At 47.9% G+C, this 22,298-nt stretch overlaps 2 protein-coding genes across 3 annotated transcripts; both read right to left on the bottom strand.

The window, feature by feature from the left end:
• On the bottom strand, nt 1-1,004 carry LOC120104103 (LOB domain-containing protein 20-like). The gene is made up of 2 exons (XM_039114635.1): nt 639-1,004; nt 1-425 (listed from the first exon to the last, which is right to left on the bottom strand). The coding sequence occupies exons 1-2, from the start codon at nt 1,002-1,004 to the stop codon at nt 111-113; spliced, it is 681 nt and encodes a 226-aa protein (XP_038970563.1). The 3' UTR covers nt 1-110.
• Nucleotides 1,005-14,814: 13,810 nt separating this feature from the next.
• LOC120103816 (probable inactive leucine-rich repeat receptor-like protein kinase At3g03770) lies at nt 14,815-21,607 on the bottom strand. 2 transcript variants are annotated; one of them, XM_039114621.1, is made up of 9 exons: nt 21,133-21,607; nt 19,524-20,916; nt 18,504-18,637; nt 17,226-17,466; nt 16,903-17,111; nt 16,726-16,772; nt 16,068-16,179; nt 15,593-15,890; nt 14,815-15,232 (listed from the first exon to the last, which is right to left on the bottom strand). In XM_039114621.1, the coding sequence occupies exons 2-8, from the start codon at nt 20,881-20,883 to the stop codon at nt 15,618-15,620; spliced, it is 2,376 nt and encodes a 791-aa protein (XP_038970549.1). In that variant the 5' UTR covers nt 20,884-20,916; nt 21,133-21,607; the 3' UTR covers nt 14,815-15,232; nt 15,593-15,617. The 2 variants fall into 2 exon arrangements, with proteins under 2 accessions (XP_038970549.1, XP_038970550.1); XM_039114622.1 differs by having other exon boundaries at nt 14,815-15,127; nt 21,133-21,606.
• Between the last annotated feature and the right edge of the window lie 691 nt (nt 21,608-22,298).

The raw sequence follows: 22,298 nt of genomic DNA, 5'->3' as shown, positions 1-22,298 counted from the left end.
CATGGCGCACGCTTATTATATCATAACAGTACTTTTGGTTTTGAAAAAACTTTTACTCTTAATTAGGGTGCGTCCAATATACTCTTTTTTGCTAGAACTGCAGCTCAAGCTTATTTTGGATGAAAGACACTGCTGGCAAAAGCGGCCGGATTGCGACTGTCCTCCTCTTCCTCCTCCTCATGCGAGAGCTGCAGTGGCTCGAAACCTCTTGAAGCCGGCTCGGTATCGCCGAGGTCTAAGCCGGAGGCGAAGCTGCTCAGATCCGCCATATTATGGCAAGTCGAGGAGTTGCTGGAGTAGGCTGGCTGCAGCACTGCGATGTGCTGCAGCTGCTGCGTTCCCTGATGAAGGGCACCGGCAATCGCCAATCGGCTATTTATTAGCTGAGACTGCACGATCGATATCTCGGCTTGCAGCGCTGCCACCTTAAATAATCAAGAGAGGAAGAGAATGAGAAGAAAGAAGGACTTGAGTTGGTTGTTGTCGAATATGTGCAATTTATATCATAATCAACGGTCTCTGAAGCAAAGAGAATATAGAGAAGGTTGTCGGAATTAATAATAATTGTTTCATCGATATATCGATCGACTTCATGCATCCATGCATGCGCCGATATATTTAGTATTTAGTCAGAGAACCTGATGCTGGAGGGCAAGAATGGTGGAGACGCATCCATAGACGGGGTCGGCGAGCCTGGCCTGCGCCTCGTAGCAGATGGTGAGCACCGCGTCCCCCCGCCGCCCCGCCGGCACGTGCGCCAGCAGCTTGGACACGTTGCTCGCTCCGAACACCTTGTGCACCGCCGCGAACCGCGCCGCCCCCTGCTCCGTCCCGAAGTGCGGCGCGAACAAACACCCGCTCACGCACTTGCGGCGCAGGAACTTGCACGCCCCGCACGGCGCCGACTGGCCTGCCGAGGCAGCACGCTTCCCTGCGTCCCCCCTCGGCCCCCCACCCCCGCCGGCGCCGGCGCCGGCGCCGCCTCCTCCTCCTTTCGAGTCCATCATGGTGGTCGGGCATTAATTCGATCGGGCTCTGATAAAGGAAGCAGGGGGCACGTTGGGCTCGTGACGGAGGATCGAGGGAAAAGGGGAAAAGGCTCGGCGATGATGGATGTAGGTGGGGACGACGATATATAGGGTGGGGCGGGATGCGATGGATCCTGGACGACGATGGATGAGTTGTGCTCAGCTGTGTGGAGCAGCACAGCATCCAGCCTCCTGTGCTGTGGTGTCCGGTAACAGTTGGTCGATCGTAGTAGAGTGGGGGCCCGCACCGTACGTGTAGAGCAAGCAGTTGTTCTGAGAGGTGTTTGGTGTCGGTGAGGTGGGTGGGGTTGGGAAGGAGGAGCGCACGCAATATTTGTGCTGCCCGGCCCCATCCCCATCCCGTGTTGGTCTCCGTGGGTGGAGCTGCCGGGGCTCACACCATGAGGGAGGGTCTTGCCACTTGGCATGTCATGCACGCCGAGAGGATGAGATTTTGTCTCCCTCGCCGGCCTTAGAGTGGAATAAAAGAAAAAAAAATAAGAAAAGAAAAAAACACGCAGCGAGGGGTTAGATAAGAGAGACATTAATTAATTGATCCACCACTGGAACCAGGTTTTGCATTGCTACCAGGTGGTTTGATGAATTATTCAGATACAATTTTAGATATGCAAATAATTTGTTATATTCATAATCATGCTCGAATTGGACGGATGCTTGATGCTTGATCCATAATTTTTAAATTATCCTTTCATACAAGCATCCAAGGTAATTGGATAAATATGTATAAATCATTTTCAAAAGTTTCAATTTCAAATATTTCGAATATTAAACGATGTAACACTGAATCATAATGCAATATATATAGCATTTACGATAAAATTACCAGAGATAAAGGCACTTACAGGTTTTGATATGTAGGATCCAAATATATATTTCGCCGATGGAAGCATTATTCATCTGAAATATTCTACCCAACAGAAGGACCTAAAATAATTTTAATGAATTATTAGACTTTCGTCGGATATCATACATTATGTAAGGTCCAGCGTGTTGCAAGATCTTTTTAGGGCTCCACTATCTAGGATCCATCTGAAACAGAGATGGTGACCCTAGATCTGCGAGCCGGTGATTTTGCCTCTTGAGGGTAAGGTTCAGATCCAGCTATACACCACCAAGCTTAGCCTAATATTCAGGATCTCAATCATCGATCCCCAGATCTAAATATTTATCTAAAGATCTAATGCTAGAATAGGTATTTCGTAGTAAGGGAGAAATTTGTGATTACCTAGATGTGGGCGTTGATCTCAATCATGCCTCTCCGAGATCAAAACACTACAAGAATTCAAGTTTTGATCGACGAAAAACTTGACCGTAACATGTTTTTCTTTCATTACTAAACATTACAGTGCCATCTTAAATACCCAGTACATCCATGTTCAACAAGTCTTCAAAAAGTTCCTTTTTGCCCTAAGCAATGAACCATTGCAAAAAGAAGATAGCTTTTTAGCCACACCAGGCAATCCCACTGTTCCATCAGCCACCACCTAATTAATTATCACACAGAAACTGAAACCACATCACCCTAGCACCAAAAGAAGTGCAAGACCCAGGGCGAAGAAGCTCAAAATCTTGGACCTTGAGGAAACAAACGTACACCCCAGGATGTGCTGTTTTTGAACTCCCTCACGGCCGCTGAGGCAAAGTCGCTTGGCAAAAAGTGTGGTCTACTTTTTTTAGGTTTAGAAGATCAAATTTTGGCCAAGCTCCAAGAAGTCAAACTTCTCCACTGCGGGGTACTCCTATCCTATGTATCTTCCAAAGCTCATACGTATTCGTAGCACCAGTTAGCCAGCATTAATCAGCTAGGGTGGCTGAGCCTAGCAACTTGAGGTCCCAAGTCTAAACATCGAATGGTACATCTCTAGTAATTGAAGTATCCGATGGGTCTCTCTTCCTTTCTTTCTTTCTTTTTTTTAACAGAACAAAAGGATCATAGCATTCTAGCATGAATTCAACATACAAAATCAAAAAAAATAAATTGTCATAAAATGGAGATGGAACAAATGCAAAGTTAACCCATAGAGTGTCACCGGAGTGCTCCACCATATAGAAAGCTACCCAGTTCATAACGTTGTTAGTCTCATGATAGATATGAATAGCCTAGAATACAAAGCAACTCCTACCTATCCTCTAGACATTTGGTAGCCAAAGGGGGCCCATCCATCGGATAGGCCTGTCTCAAAAATCCATCTAATAATAGTCGCCGAGTCGCCCTCGAGGTGAATATGGTCAGCTCTCAAGATGAACCTCGTATAACTGATGCTCTCTCATGCCACTATCAACTCTACTCGAGGAATTGAGATGTCATAAATTTGCCTATTATCGACAACAAGAAACTAGAAATTAGGGCTTCTAATCACAAATCTTGCATCTCCTCCACTACTTCTATTAGCCATGCTATCATCGAAATTCACCTTGAGGAAGTTAGAAAGTGGGGGTTCTCAAGTGAAGAAAATCATCTAGAGCATAGCTAATGCTGAGGAGTTTTAGGTGTCCCTAGCTGTCACAAGCTCTCCATCTCTGTTGCCGCATTAACAGCTACTATCTAGCTAGTTCGCTTTGAGATCAACTAGCTCCTCATGTGATACTTTGCCCCTAGTCCTTCTTAATTTGGAGATTATCAATGGATGCTTCTACCTCCTCCAGTCTCCTGAAAATGCTTTCTACCTCATCTCGGTTCCACCACTAAAATATTCTCCTGGTGAGTTCCAACTTGTGTATGACCCCGTACATGGCATCACCTCGAAGTGGAACCCTCCAAGCATCTCGCACAATGTCTCACAGTTGAGAATAACAAGTCCATATTTTTTCAAAACAATAAGAGGGTTAACAAGCATGCTGACGTTAGCGGTAACCAAGATAGGATAGATGATGCACCTGGTGGCTGGGGAAAAGCTATATCCAATTGGCTTTGGCAAAGGCCCTATCAAACCATCCCCCACAATGAAGTTGGGAAATTTTCTAACCTCAATTTTGTTGGTAAAATTTTTCCTGGCTAGATCAAATTAGAGATTTCATTCCAAAGAGTCCATAAAATCCAAGGATCTGCATTCTGATTCAGTAATCATCATGACAACTTATTGAGTACAGATAATGGAACACATATAAGGTAGCAAAATCCTTCCTTCCTAAAAACTATAATAATGCCTCTTGACAGCCCTTGGGACTCAAAAACATAAAAGCCGGCCCCCGAGTACCAACCGCTGAGTGTGCAAAACACTACTTGGGAATAGTAGCCGAATCTCAAACAACGGACAAGGGTCCAGGTTTTGTAACAGAAAGGACTCAAAAAGAAGAGCTTCACTGTCCTTCGACAGTTCCTAACAATAAGATTCTCATTATTACTGGTGGGGTGGTGGTGCCGGCTCCACCACGTCTTTCGCATCAAGAGGCCCCTTTAATCCGCCTCACAACACCCGCATGATTAGAAGGTTCTGCAACCATGCGAGAGTTCAGTGAAGGGAGATCAGGGATAGCAGGAGGAGAACCCCGTGCATGGGATTCTTTTGGGTGGAAGATGGTTGGTTGGAGTCCCTTTGACACAACGAGGATCTGAGTCCTAAATAAGGGGTCTAGCCAGGGGAACTGACATCATGTGATTGGATTTCACCAGTTGCATACAAGGTCTCGTGCCATCATCAACAATTAGCTAGGACCTTAGAATCCGGTTTTGAAGGGGGAGAAGAAGACGAGCCGCGCCCAATTGCCTACGCGGAGATCCTTTCCGATTTTCCTACCTCCCATCCGCAGATCGGTCCAGAATCTCCACACGTCGAACAACAGTGATCTCTATAGGTTGACTAGAGTCAAACCGCACCTCGATTTCCCTCCCCGGTGTCCGTTTCGGGTGCCTTTCCAATTCTTCTCCGATCAGGTGCTCCATAGTTTCCTTTTTCGGAGCATCCATTTCTCAAATTCTGTGCTCTCAAAATTTTTATTCAATGCGTGTGCTCCCCAATTTCCTCCCTAAGGGCCGTAACATGACCCCCCTCTAGCAAGGATGCCTCTTTTTTTTTCTTTTTTTTTTTTCTTTTTTTTTTTTTTGGTGAAAACGGCAATTCATATAACTCTAAGTTGAGTACATCCAGCCAAATCAAAATAAAGTAAAGAGTGCAACGTAGAGGGAGTATCTCCTAACGAAGTCCAAATGACCTCTCCGGAGTGCCGAGCGGCATAAGAGGCGACTCAGTCTGCTGCACTGTTCGCCTCCCGAAAAACATGTGAAGCCTGGAAGACGCTCGACTCCTGAGCCAATCTCCGAATCTCACGGATGAGAGGATGATCATCCCCATGTCTGTCCACTCCCCGAATCCACTCTATCACCACAGAGGAGTCTCCCTCAAGGCAAATATGCTCAGCACGTAGTACCCGCCTCGCATAGGATATCCCCTCCCAGGCTGCCCGCAACTCCGCACCAACTACGGTAAATCCCGGCGCACGGCGGCCACCGGCTGCTATCAAACTGCCGAGATGGTCCTTGATAACAAAGCCAACTCCGCCTGACACCCCGTCTGCCGACCTACTACCATCAAAATTCACTTTGAGATAACCAAGGGGTGGGGGTACCCAAGAGACTAGGGCGAACCTGGGCGCTGTGACAGCAGAAGAAGTACCCCAGGTGTCCCTGGCCATCTCAGAAGTGAAAGTGATAGCAGTGGTAGAGACCTCCCTAGCAAGACGCATGGCTCTGTCCATCACCAGCCGCGGGGGTGACCGTCTACCCTCAAAAATGCCGGCATTCCTATCCAGCCAGATGGAGTAAGCCAAATATGCCCCCCGGATCCCGGCCTCAGCCGTGCTCGGCCGCCGCATAGCCACTCTCAACCACTGAATCAAATCCTGTGTCGACTCAACTGAATGGGGTAGCAATGTGGGCGATCGGCTCCAAATGCCCCTAGCTCTGGGGCACTGCAAAAGAACATGATCCATCGTCTCCTCCGTCTCCGTACACTCGTCACAATACTGAGTGATCCTCACCCCTCGCCGTGTCAGTAAGCTCCTGGTCGGTAGGCAGCCCCACGCTACCTTCCAGATGAAGAGCGCCACACGCGGGTGAATCCGCATCCTCCAGATCCATCCTCCCTCTATCTGCCGTGCTGGCTCCCGGCTCAATAATGTATGGATATCCCTGGCTCGCACCCGCGATCGCCCTGTCGGCATCCAGACTAATCTATCCGACCCTCCCTGGGCAAAAATAGGTAGGATCAGGATCCTCTCTGCCAGCTGCTCCCCGAAAACCTCCCTAATCATCTCCACCCTCCAGCGGTCCCCCTCCGGCTCCATCAAGTCACTGACCCTGAGACCGGCTAACCTCGATGTATCCGCTGTAATCGGAAGTCTACTCATAGGCTGCTCCGTCACCCCACCGGTCCTCCAACACATCAACAGATCGACCATCACCAATGGCCCATCTAATCGCCGGAAGCACCAAACCTGCTCTAGCACAAATCTCCCTCCAGATCGGTGAGTGGCGCCGCCCGGACCGGGCACCCGGCACTGGATCGCCATACTTGGCCCTCATAAGTGAAGACCACATGCCATCAGGCTCCAACACCACTCTAGCAGCATGTCGTGCAGCTAGAACCTCCCGCCTCGCCACCAAAGACTGCAGACCCAAACCACCATATCTCGTCGGCTGACATACAACCTCCCAAGCCATAAGATGGATGCCCCCTCTACTTCCAGACCTCCCCCAAATAAAATCCCAGTATAATCCTGCCCATCATGGAAAGAGAATGTATCTGCCACCCCTCCAGCCTGTGCCGGATACTGATCTCAAGAGAGGTGCAATCACTGCTGCGCAGATGCTGACCAGAGATCGGGACTCCCAAATACCTTAACGTGCCCTCCTGCTCTCCCACCCCCAAAATCTCCTGTATAGCAGTCTTCACCTCTGGTTTGGTCTTCGGGCTAAAACAAATTGCTGATTTAGATGAATTCACCCGTTGACCAGACATAGAACAATAATCCCGCAAGATCGTCCAGATGATCCCTGCTGCCTGACTAGTCGCACGGGCTAACAGAAGACAATCATCCGCAAATAGTAGATGAGAAATCGGTGTGGCCTCCGGCACAGGCCTATAAACCTCCAGCTCCTGGGTGGTCACTGCATGCCGCAAGGTCCTGGAAAGCGCATCTGCACATATAATAAACAGTAATGGGGAGAGGGGGCAACCCTGACGCAACCCACCAGAGGACACAAAATACCGTGACGGCGTTCCATTTACCAAAATGGCAAAGGAAGGGCCTCTAATACATCCCATGACCCATCTGATCCATACCTCGGGAAATCCAAACCCCTGCAAGGACTGCTGAACAAAATCCCATCTCATCCTGTCATATGCCCTCTCCATATCAAGCTTGACCCCCATCAGACTCCTCCTACTCGACGCTCTGCCAAGATCATACATGAACTCCTGGGCAATAAGAGCATTATCTGTGATACTCCGTCCTCCCACAAAAGCCCCCTGCTCCGGGCTAATCAATCTCGGAAGTATATCCCTCAATCTGACAGCTAGTAACTTCGCCGTCGCTTTGTACAGGGTAGTACAAAGACTGATCGGGCGAAAGTGACTAGGCTCCGAAGCATCCTGACGCTTCGGTATCAGAGTGACTAGGGTCCTCTGCCAATCTGTAGACATCACTGCTGTGCTGAAAAACTGTTGTATGGCCGCCGTCACCCCCTGACCCACAATCATCCAGTACCTCCGAAAGAATAACGGTGGAAAGCCATCCGGACCCGGCGCCTTGTCCCCTCAAGGGACCACATCACCTCCCTAATCTCACTCTCCGAAATCGGCCTACTCAGTGCGACCATATCCTCCTCTGCCACCCGTGCCACTGGCGATACGATACTCCCTGAGCTCCCAGTACCCATCTGCTCAGACCATCTGGCCCTAAAGAAACCCTCCAGCACCCTCCGAATCAAATCAGGATCCTCCACTAATTGCCCATCCTCATCCCTAATTACCCTGATCCTGTTCCGCTGCCTCCTGATCACTGCCGACTGGTGGAAAAACCTAGTATTCCGATCCCCCTCCTGGATCCACTGCACCCTCGATTTCTGTCTCCAAAAGATCTGCTGTCTCAAGAGAGAATCATGTAAGGATAGTAGAGATCTAAGCTCCCCCATCTCCTCCTCTGCCAAACACCCCCCCGAGGCCTCCTGAGCCTGTAATCTGGAAATAGCCTCCTCAGACTCCTCAATCCTCCTGAAAATATTTCCTACCTCCTCGCGGTTCCATCTTCTCAACCACCTTTTTGTCAGCTCCAACCGGCGAGACACACGATACATAGCATCCCCTCTCACCGGTACCTCCCATGCCTCCCTCACAATCTCCCAAGACCGAGGATAACATGTCCAGAACTTTTCAAATCTAAAAGGGGAATGAAAAGAGACAGCTGCATCAGTACTAACCAGTAAGGGGCAGTGGTCGGACGCAATCCTCGGCAAGTGACGGACATGGTAGTCAGAAAAGCACTGGGTCCACCCCGCTGTAGCATAGGCTCTGTCCAATCTCTCCCAAACCCGGGCCTGCCCCTGCTGATTATTACACCATGTGAATGTTGGTCCCGAAAATCCCAAGTCTATCAATCCATTTGCCGCTATAAACTCTTGGAACTCCCGGATTTCCCTCTTATAAGTGAAGGCCCTCCCCCCATCTTCTCCTGGGGATCCGTGAGACAGTTAAAGTCACCTGCCACCAACATGGGATAACCCTGAGTGATAAGCTAAGACGCCTCCGCCCACAACCGCCTCCGCACTCTATGTTAGATATATGCCCTAGAAGCCAATTTGGCTGACACATTATTGATTCTAGGGACATAATTTTGTACTTGACTATTTATTATTGAATAAATAAAAGGCATCTTTTTCATTCATATTGTTTATGTGTCTATGAATCGTCCAAGAAATTAATAAGATGATGATACATATTCTCAAGAGTTGAGAATTTGAGCCATGTATCATTGGTGATTAATTTCTAAATGCTCCTGATCAAAGGATCATCACGAGGACGGTGATCGATCCGATCAGTGCACAGATCACTCTCCTTCTGGATGGACGAGACTTGAGTCCACAGTGTAGGGACACTGAAGTGATAGTGCAGGTGCTTGTTAGAGAACAAGGGTACTGAGCGTGACCAATACAAGAAGTCACTTGGATGTCTATCCACTCGTCAGTGACTTGCTTGATGTTGCAGTAGTGTGACTGGTCCTTTGACCTGCGGTGCTTCGGCTACTCACAGTGAGGTTATTGTAGTTTGACTGCACACATACATGGTCTCTAGCCATATGGGTCCATGCAGTGTAGATTGGCTGCAGTAAGTTCACTGTAGGAGTAGGGTATGCACCTATATGGAATCTATCGACCTTGATAGATAAGGAGAGATCCTATGTGATTTATAAGACTGAGTTCGTAAGACCTCGGCCGGGGCAGTATGCACAGTGGAGAAAGAGTTTTTCACTATCGAACTCGAGTCGAATAAATCTTGACATATGACAGACGATGGGGTTTGACGAGTTGTCCATGACCTCCGTCCTGTAGGGATCCACGATAGTAGGACTGTATCACATGTTAACTGCACCTAGAGGTTCATCATTCCATTCTGCTGGGTAGCCACTACATGCTGCTAGGTGTCACTGGTGGATGGTGGGACTCATAGGGATTATCTTGATGATCGATAAACTCTAATGAGTTGAGTTGGAATCGTTCCAACCCATTGAAAGGAGTTTTCAATGATATAGTGATAGAGATCACAATATATCTCACTACCAGTCAGAATAGAACCTATGGGGTCACACACACTAGAAGTATTGACCGATCCGATGATTGAAATCGTGATTAGGAATCACAAGAAATCAATTTGATTGATAAGAAGTTGAAGAAGGAAAAAGGAATTAATTAATTGGACTTGAAACAAGAATCCTACTTCGGGTAGGATACCTAGAGTTCTAATTGGATTAGGACTGGGATTCCTACTTGGAATAGGATTCCTCAATCCTAATGAGATTAGGAGTTTTGAATTAAAAAAATTGGATTCCTACTTGGAGTAGGATTCCTAGAAATCCTAATTGGATTAGGACTTCGGATTCAAGTAGAGTCCTAATTGGATTAGGACTAAAATTAAACAAATCCTAATTGGATTAGGATTCCTTAAGTCTAAATTAATTATTAATCTAATGAATCAACATGACTCCTAATTGGATTAGGATTGAAGAGTTCAATTGAGTCATGGTTCATTCAAGTCCTAATTGGATTAGGACTAGTATAGATTGAACCCAATTTGGCCAATCCTAATTAGATTAGGATTAAACCATGAGAGAGGCACCTAATCCTCTTTGGAAGAGGATTAGGTTAACCAAGTAAGAGGGGCATCAGCCCCTCTCATCTTGGATGGTGCGGATTGAAGGAGAGAGAGGGGCCGGCGCACCCTTTCTTTCTTTGGAAAACCATCTAGGGCTCCTACTTTGGAGGAGCCCTTGATGGCTATAAGAAGCACCATGAGGCCGGCGCCCTAGGTATTGGAGCCCTCTTCCCTTGTGCCGTGGCCACCCTCTTCCTCCCTCTTAGTTGCAGCCGCAAGCAAGAAAGAAGGAACCTCCAAGTGTTGGCGGCCTCCTCCTCTTCCTTTTCTTCATCCTGCGCAAGCAACAGAAAGAAGGCTGTGCAGGGGTTCATCTACTTCCTCTTCTTCATCCTTCTTCTTCCTCTTCTCAAGCACTTTCAAGAGTTGAAAGAAAGAGAAGAGATCAGCCATCAAAGGAGTCTTTGCAAGGGAGCTAGCACCCCGGGAAGACAAGAAAGCTTTGATCGGTTCTCTACTTCGTGTGGATACCCGTAGAGGCCGGACGTTTGAACGGCTTCAAGCGAACCCTCTCCCTAAAACCACGAATTCAGATTCGCGGTGATCATCTACCCGCGCAAGGTGAAGATTTGATCTTCCTATTGTTTTTAAAAAGTTTTAATTCTTACCTAATTACGAAAGGTCTCGAAACAACGTTCATGCGATGAACGTCGAACTCGTGCATGCCGATTCCGCTGCCATCTGAAAAATTTTGAAATGTCAGCGGCATGGGCGGGTTCCCAACACTCTATAATCTGTACTGGCATACACAGCTGCAAGAACCCACGGGCTCCGATTATCCTCTGATATCACTAAGATGACCTCCTGTTTACAAACATTAAAAACATCAATTAGGTAGTCACCCTGTGCCCAAGTCACTATAATGCCTCCCGACAGTCCTTGAGAATCCACTGCATAAAAATTCCAAGACCTCGGTATCGCCGCACGGGCCTTCTGAAGGCTTTGCCCGGAGAGCCGGGTCTCAAACAAAACACAGATTTCAGGTTTGTGCTGTTGCACCAACCTGCGGAAAGCCGGGGCAAAGGAGGGCTTACCTGCACCCCGACAATTCCAAAGGAGGGCTCTCATGGCGCACCTGGTGCGTCGGCACAGCCCACCTCCCCTGGGCCGCTGCCGCTTCTAGATTCCAACTCCCTTCCCTTGTCACACAACACAGCTTCTCCCTGCTCCAAGTCACTGTTCAACATACCCTTAGCAGTGGCCAGCAGCTGCTGAACAATTTGATGGTGAGACCCCTCTGCGCCTGTGCCATTTGGCACCCGGATTCCACCGACATCAAACCAAATTCTTCCCCCTTACCGGCAGCGCAGAATGCCTTCTCCTCCAATCTCGGGCCGCAGACCCTACTTCCCACCAGGGCGTCGAAGGAAAGGGATCTCCCAGCATCCTCCATATCGCCTTGTTGGTGTACCAAACGGCACGGGTCGGCTTCCTCCCTTTCCTCTGAAACCCCCATGGCCATGGGTCGTCCCACACCGGGAAGAGAGACCTCCTCCTGTTCACTGGCTTCCCCGGCTCCCACCTGAACTGACGGTTCGGCACCCACTTCCGCCGGCTCACCGGTCACCGCCGCCAGCAATTCCGCCGCAACCGACGCCGCTCGGGCCAGCCCCTGCCGCGAAGGTATGCTCTCCCCTTGCCGTCGGCCCCCTCCATCCTCCGCATGCCTCATCGAACCCGTGTCCGCCGCCACAAGGGGTGGCGGCGAACTCTTGCTCCGCCGGCGGCCACCTCCGGCCGAGCGGAACCCATCTCCTCGGGGGGGGGGGGGGGAAATCCCGTCTCGGTGCTGCCTTCGAGCCGGTCGCAGATGGCGTCCCGGCTACTGGATTCGGCCCACGCGTTGGCAGCGCCCGGTGGACCTTAGGCGGACTCCGGGCCCTTTTGAGCGGACTTGGGCCCGGCCCCATCCTTTCCAGGTCCATCTGGCCCAACGAGGCCGGCCGAGTCCCCTCACCGAGTCACAGTTGGGTTCACCCAGCACACCTGGTTGACTCAGGCCTTCATCCATCTCCACAGACAAGCCGCCTTGAGCTTCCTTCTCCGGCGACTTTCGTCTGCCCACCTTGGTTGGCTTTTGCCAACCTTCCAAATCCGGCGGTGAAACGGGCAATCGCGGCTCCCCGTCTCCCTTGCTCGGACTCATCGCAGACGTCGCCTGGGCCGAGCCCGCACTGGTGCTCGCCCCTGTCTGCATCATCTTCCCTTTCCCCCCCTTTCGGAGCTCCGGTACTCTCGTTCCAGCTCATGGATAGCCAAGGGCCGTAGATCGGAGGATCCTCCGTTTCCCTTGACACCTTCCCAGAATCTGGCCATCGAGCATTACTACCATCTTCGGCCCCCATTTCAGCCGTCACCGGGGAAGAGAACTCACAGTCCGCCTCCCCATGACCGATTCGGCCGCACCTGTAGCAGTAGACAGGTAAGTTCTCATACACAAACTCCTGCCATATCTTCCTCTCTAATCCCTCCTTGGCACCCTTCATGAATATTCCGGGCTTTAGTGGAGCTCTTATATCAAGCTCCACCTTAACCCGTGCAAAACCCCTCTTCCTCCCTTGATCGGTGGCTGCGTCCAAAGCCAGCGGTCTCCCCGCCGTCGCTGCAATCTGGATCAAAGTCTCCTTAGCCCAGAAGTCCAGCGGCAGCCGTGGGAGGCGGAGCCAAGCTACCACCCGTCCAGCACCACCGGAGCCGGTGATGAAGTTTGGCTTCCACCGCTCCATCGTGAGAAGCTGGCCGGCCACTAAACATGGCCCCCTCATCAACATGGCCTCCCGATCCTCCTCACAGGCGAAGCGGACCGCCAAGACGTCGTCGGCCATTGTAACGACCTCGACGTTATAGTCCAGGTTCCCCATCCTTCTCAGCTCACGCCCAACCCACTCCGCCGGAACCTTCCGCCCCACACTTTGCATGAAAATAGAGGTACTCCTCCCCTCCTTCCTTGTCATCTCTAACCTCTCCTCAGGGATCTCCAGAACTTCCGTGAAGCGAGTCTTCAGAGCTCCCAGCTCCCGCTCTGAGATCTGGTGGCGTGTCCATCGACCTTGACTCGCCGAGCCCCTAGCCACCGCCGCCCATGACACTCCCTTCGAGTCGGCCCCAAGGGGCTGACGCCCCAACCCCCCAGCCCTCCCACGCTCCCCCGTCTCCCTCTCCTTAGCCCTACTGTCGGCCATCAGCGCCACCCAACACCCGTTTGAGGAAAACCCCCTAAGATGCCTCTTTAATGCCAGTTGTGGTGCGGACGCTTAGCTCTTTTTTTTTCCTTTTTTTTATCATACGGTATTAGGCTCCACTGATTGCCCATCGTCCATATTCTTCACTTGGTTTGCCTCCTCAATGACAGATGAACGGGGACCGATTTGCACGCTTGGGCTGCCGTGTGGTGATGACCCGAAGGCGGTTCGTAGGCTTGGTTTGCCTCCTCGTCACATGATCAACATTTTTTCGAACCCTGGTGGCCGCCATCCATGGCCATACAAGCTCTTCCTCTCCTCCCGGGATCAGGCTAGCGTCCTCCCCAACAACGTGTCCACATTGCTTTTCAAGGTGTCCAACCCTACCACATAAGAAGCAAAGTAACGATAGGTTTTCGTACTGAAACTGCTACTATGCTCTTCTGCCCTTAGCAATGATATCCACCCCAGAGCATGCTGGTTTCGAGATGACGATCTGGATGCGCGTATCTACCGTGAACCACCTCCTTCATGCAATCATCGACGAAGAGCGGAATACCTCCTCTGTGGCTGCTGCTATTTTCAGTGCCATCTTTCGATCCCGTTGCTCCATTTGAGAGATGCAACCAGATTGTACATGCCTAATAGAGTCTGACAGTCAAGACCTGGCCGGCCACCACCCAACAGCCGTGCGACACCACCCAATCTCGATCCCAGTGAATACCACCTCCTTCGCGGGATTACCACTACCCTCCTTGGATGCTGCATCCTTTAGGGACTCCGATTCCTTTGTCGTCTATATATGAACCACGGTCGATCACGGGCCGTTTTCCTTCGAGGTCGTCAAGATCTTCTTGGGACGCCATTTCCGATATCGCATTTTGCCGTATCCCTTCTTTTCTCAGGAAAAAAATAGGAACAAAAAACAAGAGGAGTTATCTTGCTTGGCTCGGATACAGCTGCAACCCACAATGCCAGCCCACGGCAATTCCTGCTGCGTATCCTTTACAAACGTGCACTCCTTCCAGCCAAGGACTTCATGCAGGCGGTGGCCCTCTTGGGGAAGCCTGAAGCTTGGCCAAAGAGTAACCGCTTCAGCTCCAAACCAAATCCAATGGATGGGAGAAAGATTCTGTAGGATTACTGTTAGCAATAATCCACCAGTGCCTCCTGTCGTGATCTTCTGGAGCTGGAGGATGTCGTACGCATCGACCGCTCTCCCTTGAAACTATTTGCATATGCATTGACAGCTCTCTCTTAAAACCATTTGTATAAACAGAACATAGCTTGCCAGGAGTCACTGGCTTGGTTCATATAGAAACAAAATATTAAACTAAATTTACACTTCCAGAAATCTGTCTTGCAGGGTCTTGATGCTACAAACTTTCAGAAAAACTTCAGCTCGCGGTATCAGGAAGACTACAGATGGCTTTTTCCCACATGCGTCAAAGATCACTTCAGAAAAGCCGGCCAGTCTTCGTTGAGAATGGATGAAATAGTGATCTTTGCATTGTTCCACGCCCATCATCTCCTGAGGACAATGCAGCTATTAGCAATAAATTGTGATGAAAGACGATGCGAAGACGATGGTTGCCCCCAGCATTAAGCTGCTTCACGCATGGGCAAAAAGTTTGACCTGTGCAAGAAAACATACTTACGCATACTAATCAAGAAAACCAACAGAATGAACTGGAAAGGCATCAACAAACAATTCTACTGCCAAAAAGAAAATTTATTCTTTTGCTGGGTCATGCATTTACTTGCGAAAATTTATCTTAGTCCACATGCCAACAGACAACATCTGCAGGCTATTCTGAAGGTTCCATAATACTCTGTGGTTTAACGGATCAGCATTAGAGAGTAGGCAGAGCTCTACCATAGGGTCCATGAGGTTTTGATCCAGAGATCATAAAATGAATAAGAAATATATTGATTATAAAATGACTAGGTCGATGAAATGAATCAGAGCAGCATCATGGTTATCATCTGCACTTACAATCATGTTGTGAGTTGTGCTGCTGCTAATTGACAGTGAGTGGTGAGCTGGGAGGATGAGGAGATAACGGTGAATCTTCGCTGCTTTGAGAATCTCCCCTCCATGCATCTTGGACTTGAGCAGCAAACTGTAAGTTCCAGAGTACATCCTCAACTGAAGGTCTCTGTGATGGCTCCTTGGAAAGGCATCGTAAACAAATCTCAACAACTGTTTTCAAGGATTCATCACAGCATGCCCGACTTATGACCGGATCCACAATGCTCCTACCAGCCCCATCAGCTGCAACGCTTGCTTGCAACTTCAATAGCCAGAATTCAAGATCAAATGCTAATTCAGAATACAAGCATTCCAGATGGCATAATAGGCTGAATATCTAATCAAAGGGTATGGAAAAACAATTTGCAATCTATGTAAAAGGACTTTCAGCCTCATTTATGGGAAATAAAGTTGTAGAAAGTCAAAAACAAACTTGCACCTGATCCCTTATTATTTCCACTTCACTTTGAGATGTGATTGGTCTTCCACATACAACTTCAAGTAAGATGACACCAAAGTCATAGATGTCAATTTTATCCGCATGCTTAGCCCTGCAGGGGTGCACAAGTCACAATATATTTACAGGACATCAATTTAAGAATTCTAAGAAGCACGCTCCAAGTGCATGTACATAGATATGTGCTGGTGTATTCATACATATAAAGAGGATTATCTCTAGGCATTGGGAATATCAGCAATACAGAAAAATTCATCCAGAGAACTCACTGCCTATGGGACCATCTTTTTTCCCGTTTTCTGAAATTTCTGAAACAGTAAATTTTCTTCTGAAATTGTTGTGAAATGGCAAATTGGTGATTATGTAAGTTGTGACAACATATAACTGACATACTAGAAATCTGGTCCTCTCTCTTTCTCTGTGTGCGCCCGTGAGTGTGTGTGTGCATGTTTCTGTGATACCCCCTCCTCACCCCAAAAAAAATCCCTCCTTCTGTGCGTGAACACACGCACATACAAGGATGCCCCGTTGCAGATGTACAGGATGAAGAATGTTGTTGCTTACCATAATTGCATTTTAAGATCATTCACAGCTGTATTTATTTGAATGTCTATAGCATAATAGAGAATTTGTTGCATACCATTCATTCAATTCCTTTGACCCATTTGAAGAACCTCCAGTTAGTACCTGCACGGATACCCATAGCTGGCTATCAAATCGAATGTGCTGATTTAACATGGAACAACTGATGAGGAGGAGAAAACTTCTAAAAGCTATGCATCCAATATATATGAAAATACATTTTTTTTTTTTTTACCTCGGCTTTCATATTCTCTGCTAATACTGGGAGATTATAACTGCTGATTTTTGCAACAAGGTTCTGATCTAAAAGTACTTTTGTGATTTTCAGATCATTTGCAAACAAACCAGGTATGATATCCGCATGCAGAAACTGGATACCCTTTGCAACACCAATGGCAGCTGATATCCTTTGCGTCCATGTAAGCTTTTTCTCTGCAACTCCCTCTATGGGATGCATTTTAAAACATGTATGAAACAGAGTTCCTCAAATAAGAGAAGCGGGAACTTCGAAGAAAAATTGAAATGGATACAGGACTGCAAACAAAGCAGTTCAGTTACCTGAAATATTGCTTCTCAGTGTTCCATTAGATATGTATTCAAAAACAAGAAATAATCTGCTGATAGTGGAGTCATCAAGGTAATACTCAAAGCAGTGTCCAAGAGCACTGACTAGATGGCGATGTCTGAGCTTTGAAATCAGTTCAATGTGACGACTGAAATTCTGAGAAGTATGGCTTTTTTTAAGTTTTAAGCATCTTATTGCCACCAGGGAACCATCATTTAATCTTCCTCTGTACATCTGATATGACAAATGAAGGGAAATCATGCAGATAGTCACCACGACGCAACTTTATATGTTTGATAGGAAAATTTGAAAAAAAACATGCAGCTGCAGTAGAAATAGATCAGGAGTCTGTAGACATAAATGTCTTCCATACAAACAGAAGTTCAAAATCTTTTAATCCATGTCGAAGAAATATTGCACTTCAACTTATAAGCTACATTTTTATAATTTGTCTCTAAGTGTTTCAGTTGCATGAGAAATCATGCCGTTAGTTGAGAATGGTTTGGAACCAATCAAATATTATATCATGACACTTAAGCAATGCAATCTGATTTTATTTCAGAACATATATCCAACCTAGGTTTATAACCTTTTATCTGTCAACATATCAGTCTCTGATTATCACCCTTTAGACAATTAAAATGAAATCAGTGGCTTCAACAACTAGTTTGGACAATTAAAATGAAATCAGTGGCTTCAACAACTAGTTTGGACAATTAAAATGAAATCAGTGGCTTCAACAACTAGCTGAAACCATCAAGTCTTCATCAACTTAGCTTCAATAGTATCATGGGACATACATCTAATTACAAAGTTTATCCTAGACTGGACAAGCGGTCTCAGCATTAAAGCTACCCTCCGTGCTATCCCTTAGAAGTCCTACTTGGATCCCATTGTACTTTTTACTACTTTTCACCTCCACTCTTTTTGCTTTTGCTTCCTTTGTTTCCATGTTTCTCTATTTTATCTTTATCTTCTTCTTTCCCTTTTCTGTTTTGATATCACTTGCTTAATAATATCTGTATGAATACCAACCATCTTTTTTCTCAAAGGGGAAGAAAAGGTGAAAGCAGTGCGAGAAATCAGTAAACAGAGTTACAATTATGCTCTCGGTCCAGCTTATGACTACATACATGTCAAGAAGGGTCGTGCAATTAATTGGAGATAATCCACATAATCTTACCATTTATGATAACATCTAGTATCCTGTAAATAGGAGATTATCTGTTTGAACTCCAAGCTGAAAGAACATAGCAGAAGCAATGGCATACCTGACCATGAGAACCTTCTCCCATGAAACTTGATGTTTCAAAGTTATTTGTAGCAGCTACAAGCTCTTCCAAAGAAAATGATCGATATGATGGAATTCCAAGTGCTCCGAGCTTCATTGCTTGCGATATGTACCCTATAACATGGAAAGTGGAGAATCAATAAAATTATATATAAGAATTAAATGGATACAGTAGTAGTATTAGTAAGAAAGCAGAACGCATATACAAAAACAATCAGTGTGTTGCATGAGGATGAAAAGTAAAACTGGCCAAAGCAAGTTAATCATTATCTTCTCAATTATATGGTGTAACAACCCAGAACCTCACCCAAAATGGCTAGCCGGAAGGTATTATTTGGGTTCCTTAATCCTGTATAAGTACCCAAGATCTACCCAGCGAATAACCGATGTGGGACTAAATACACGCCCGTACGGATCCTCACATACTCCCCCCGTTCAAGCCCTGACGTCCTCGTCAGGCTAAGGGTTCAAATCCATTCAAATCTAATCACAAACACCACGATCGGCCCGTGGTCAGTCCCAATAGATCCGTGCTGCAGTGTCCCCTAGTCCACATAGGTTATGGGCTGGGTCCGCTCTGATACAACCCAGAACCTCACCCAAAATGGCTAGCCGGAAGGTATTATTTGGGTTCCTAAATCCTGTATAAGTACCCAAGATCTACCCAGCGAATAACCGATGTGGGACTAAATACACGCCCGCACGGATCCTCATATATGGATTAACACAAAGAACTTGACAGATATGATAGACATGATCAAAATAAACATACGACTTCACATCATGTAATGACAAGCACCAGAACACTACATCACTGGGAAAGAAGAATTAACATATATGTAGCTCTCAGCATGACAATCTTACTTAAAAAACAAAGGTTACGCTTGGCATCAAGCTACTTCACTTGGACGAGTTGTCAAAGAAATGCATTATCTAAATTGTCACCTGCTTAACTGCGTGCATGCAGAGAGAGAGAGAGGGAGAGAGGGAGGGAGCATACTTGCATCAGCCAGCAACTTGGAAGGGTACCCACTCGAAGCATGCTCTATTAATCTTCTTGGGGGTGTTTTCAGTGCTCTCTTGAGACTCGCTCTTCTGAGAGCGAAGAAGATGAGGAAACCAAGAAGCAACGCGCCTCCCACAACCCCTACCACTATACCGGTCACGACAAGTGCCTTAGAAGCCGATGCCTTGCTTTGCTTGCGAGGCAATATTCCGACAGCCAAAGCCTCATTCTGGCAAACGGAGGGCGGGTGCTGAGTCCGATCTTGGGCCGCCAGGCAATTCGCCGAAAACTTGACCACCCTGTGAGTGGAATTGGACACCAGGCACGTCGGCAAGTTCCCGGACAGAAGATTCGAGGACAGGTCGATAAACTCGAGCTCGTCATTGCACGACGTGTTGGAGAAAAGCTTTCCAGTAAATCTATTCCCAGCAACGTTTAGATAGCGAAGGGAAGGCAGGGACAGCAGCGACGGCGGAAACGGCCCGACGAATCTGTTGGAAGATATGTCCAGCTGCCGGAGTAGATAGCAGGAGCTAATTGCGTCCGCTGGGAGGCCGCCGGTGAACCTGTTTTCCCTCAAGACAAGAGTCACCACCTTCCTCGCCACCTGCGGGAACTGCGGCCCGAGGAAGTTGCGCTCCAGATCGAGCACTTGAAGGTTGGCGAGACCGCGGAGGTCCGGCACTTGGCCGGAGAGGCTGTTGGAGGAGAGGGCGAGGACTCGCAGCGACTCCAGGGTGGCGAGGGAATCGGGAAGAGGCCCGCTGAGGGAGTTGTTCCTCGCGCTGAGCACGGCCAGCAGCGAGAGCGCACCCAAGGAATCGGGGATCCGGCCGCCGAACAGGTTGCGGTCGAGTATCAGCGTCTGGAGGTTCCTCAGATCGGAGATCCGCTCCGGGATGGCGCCGTACAGGAAATTGGAGCTCAGGTTGACGATCTCGAGATAAGAGAGGCGGGCAATCTTGGGGGGCAGGGGACCCCACAAGCCGAGGGATGTGAGGGAGAGGACCTTGAGGTTGGGGAGGCGAGTGAGGGTGGTGAAGAGGGAGTCGATGGAGAAGCTGCGGGGGAGAGGCAGGGCGAGGAAGCTGTCGTTGCCGGCGATATGGAGCTGGGTGATGCTGTCCTCGTAGCAGACGACGGTGACAGATGGATTGGGCTCGGCGTAGCACAAGTCCGTCGTGGTATTCCAGCTGCTCAAAGCCGGGGGGTAGTTGAGGAGACGCTGGATTCGCAGGAGGGACCAGGCTTGAGAGGATTGCAGCTGGCTCCTCGTGCACGGGATCAAGAGCACAAGTACCAACGATAGAATCGCAGGAGAGAGAGGGATGCTCGAGCTTTCTCGATGACCCATTGTCTCGGACGATGTCTCCTCCTTCTTCTTCTCCTGAACAAGAGAGCAGGAAAACAAGTAGTAATAATAATAACTATTATTATTATCATCCTTTCTTTGTATGCAATAACAAGTCGAGAACAGAGCACTCTACCACCACCAGCTGGAAAAATCGTGGAGGACATTTGCTTCATTAACAATTGTACAAACAAGTCCAACTGAACTAAGTAAGGGAAAATGGAAGACTCTTCTAGTTCTTAGAAAACGTACCTTTCTCGTCGTCTCAGAGCTTCGTTGCTCTAATAAAACCACAAATTCCCGTCCCTGTGTGTTAATAAAGTTCCCAGAACTTCAAGCTGGATGGTTTCAGGAGGACTCTCGAAAGAAAGAAAGAGAGAAAGAGAGTATGTATATATTCTCCCGGACTTCGAAATGTGAAACCCTAAGCCATAGGCCGTATTGAGCTGGGGGGTCTAATGATTCATCTTCTTCTTCCTCGCTGCTTGCGCGCAGTAGTCACGGGTGGGCTGAGACGGTGGAAGAGGCCAAAGGATGTGGAGCTGGAAGCCTGGAAATGAACGGGAACGGAAGAAGTGGCAGTCACAAGGCGACAGGAACGTCGGGCCCCCCACCCCCGCTCTTATTTTCTCACCGCCACTGTTGTCGCTCGCCACCACCAGATCCCATCCCATGGCGTAAGCGCCTCCCTTTCCCTTTCTCTTTCCTTCTTTCTTTTCCTTTTGCTTTTTCCAATCCAACATCGCCATTAAAGCAGAGGAGGAAAGCAAAAAAAAAAAAAAAAAAAAAACTGTTCCTCCACCGGTGTCACCCTTTATTCCTCCCATACTCTTCTCTTCTTCTCGGTATCAACGATACGAGTTCCTTTTGGCCTTGGGAGGTGAACGGAATTGAAAGAAAAAAACTTTGTATTATTCACTCTCTTTCTCGCCTGAGCGTCGGTGACAGGTAGGTGTCCCGTCAGCATTCCGGGGACCGTTGCTTCGCGCCAGCTCTTCCCGTGAATTTAAGAATTAGAAACGACGAAATTGCCAGCATGCACACACTCACTTACCTTAATAATTTTAAATATATATATACGCACACACACATACGATTCGATGATCTAATCAATGATATAGGTCCAAGTAGGGGGCTAGCTCTTGGCCGACGAACGCCCGAGCTAGGCTGGTTAAATGATGGAAAGCAACGCCTTACCGCCCATTAAATGATGGAAATCCCATTTTCATCGCCACAAGGGGGCTGGGAGTTGAGTTCTCTCTCGCGCGCGCGCCGCGCATGCATATATATATATATATATATATATATATATATATATATATATATATATATATATATATATATATATAATAGTCTTGTTTTCAATGGGGTGTACGGGAAGAGATTGGCTGTAGGCTAGAAAGTTTGGGCTCAGAGTA

Source organism: Phoenix dactylifera, chromosome 16 (genome assembly GCF_009389715.1).
Source record: "Phoenix dactylifera cultivar Barhee BC4 chromosome 16, palm_55x_up_171113_PBpolish2nd_filt_p, whole genome shotgun sequence".
Taxonomy (NCBI): Eukaryota; Viridiplantae; Streptophyta; class Magnoliopsida; order Arecales; family Arecaceae; genus Phoenix; species Phoenix dactylifera.
The sequence above is the reverse complement of the archived record's forward strand: the minus strand, read 5'-3'. Positions and strand labels throughout refer to the sequence as shown.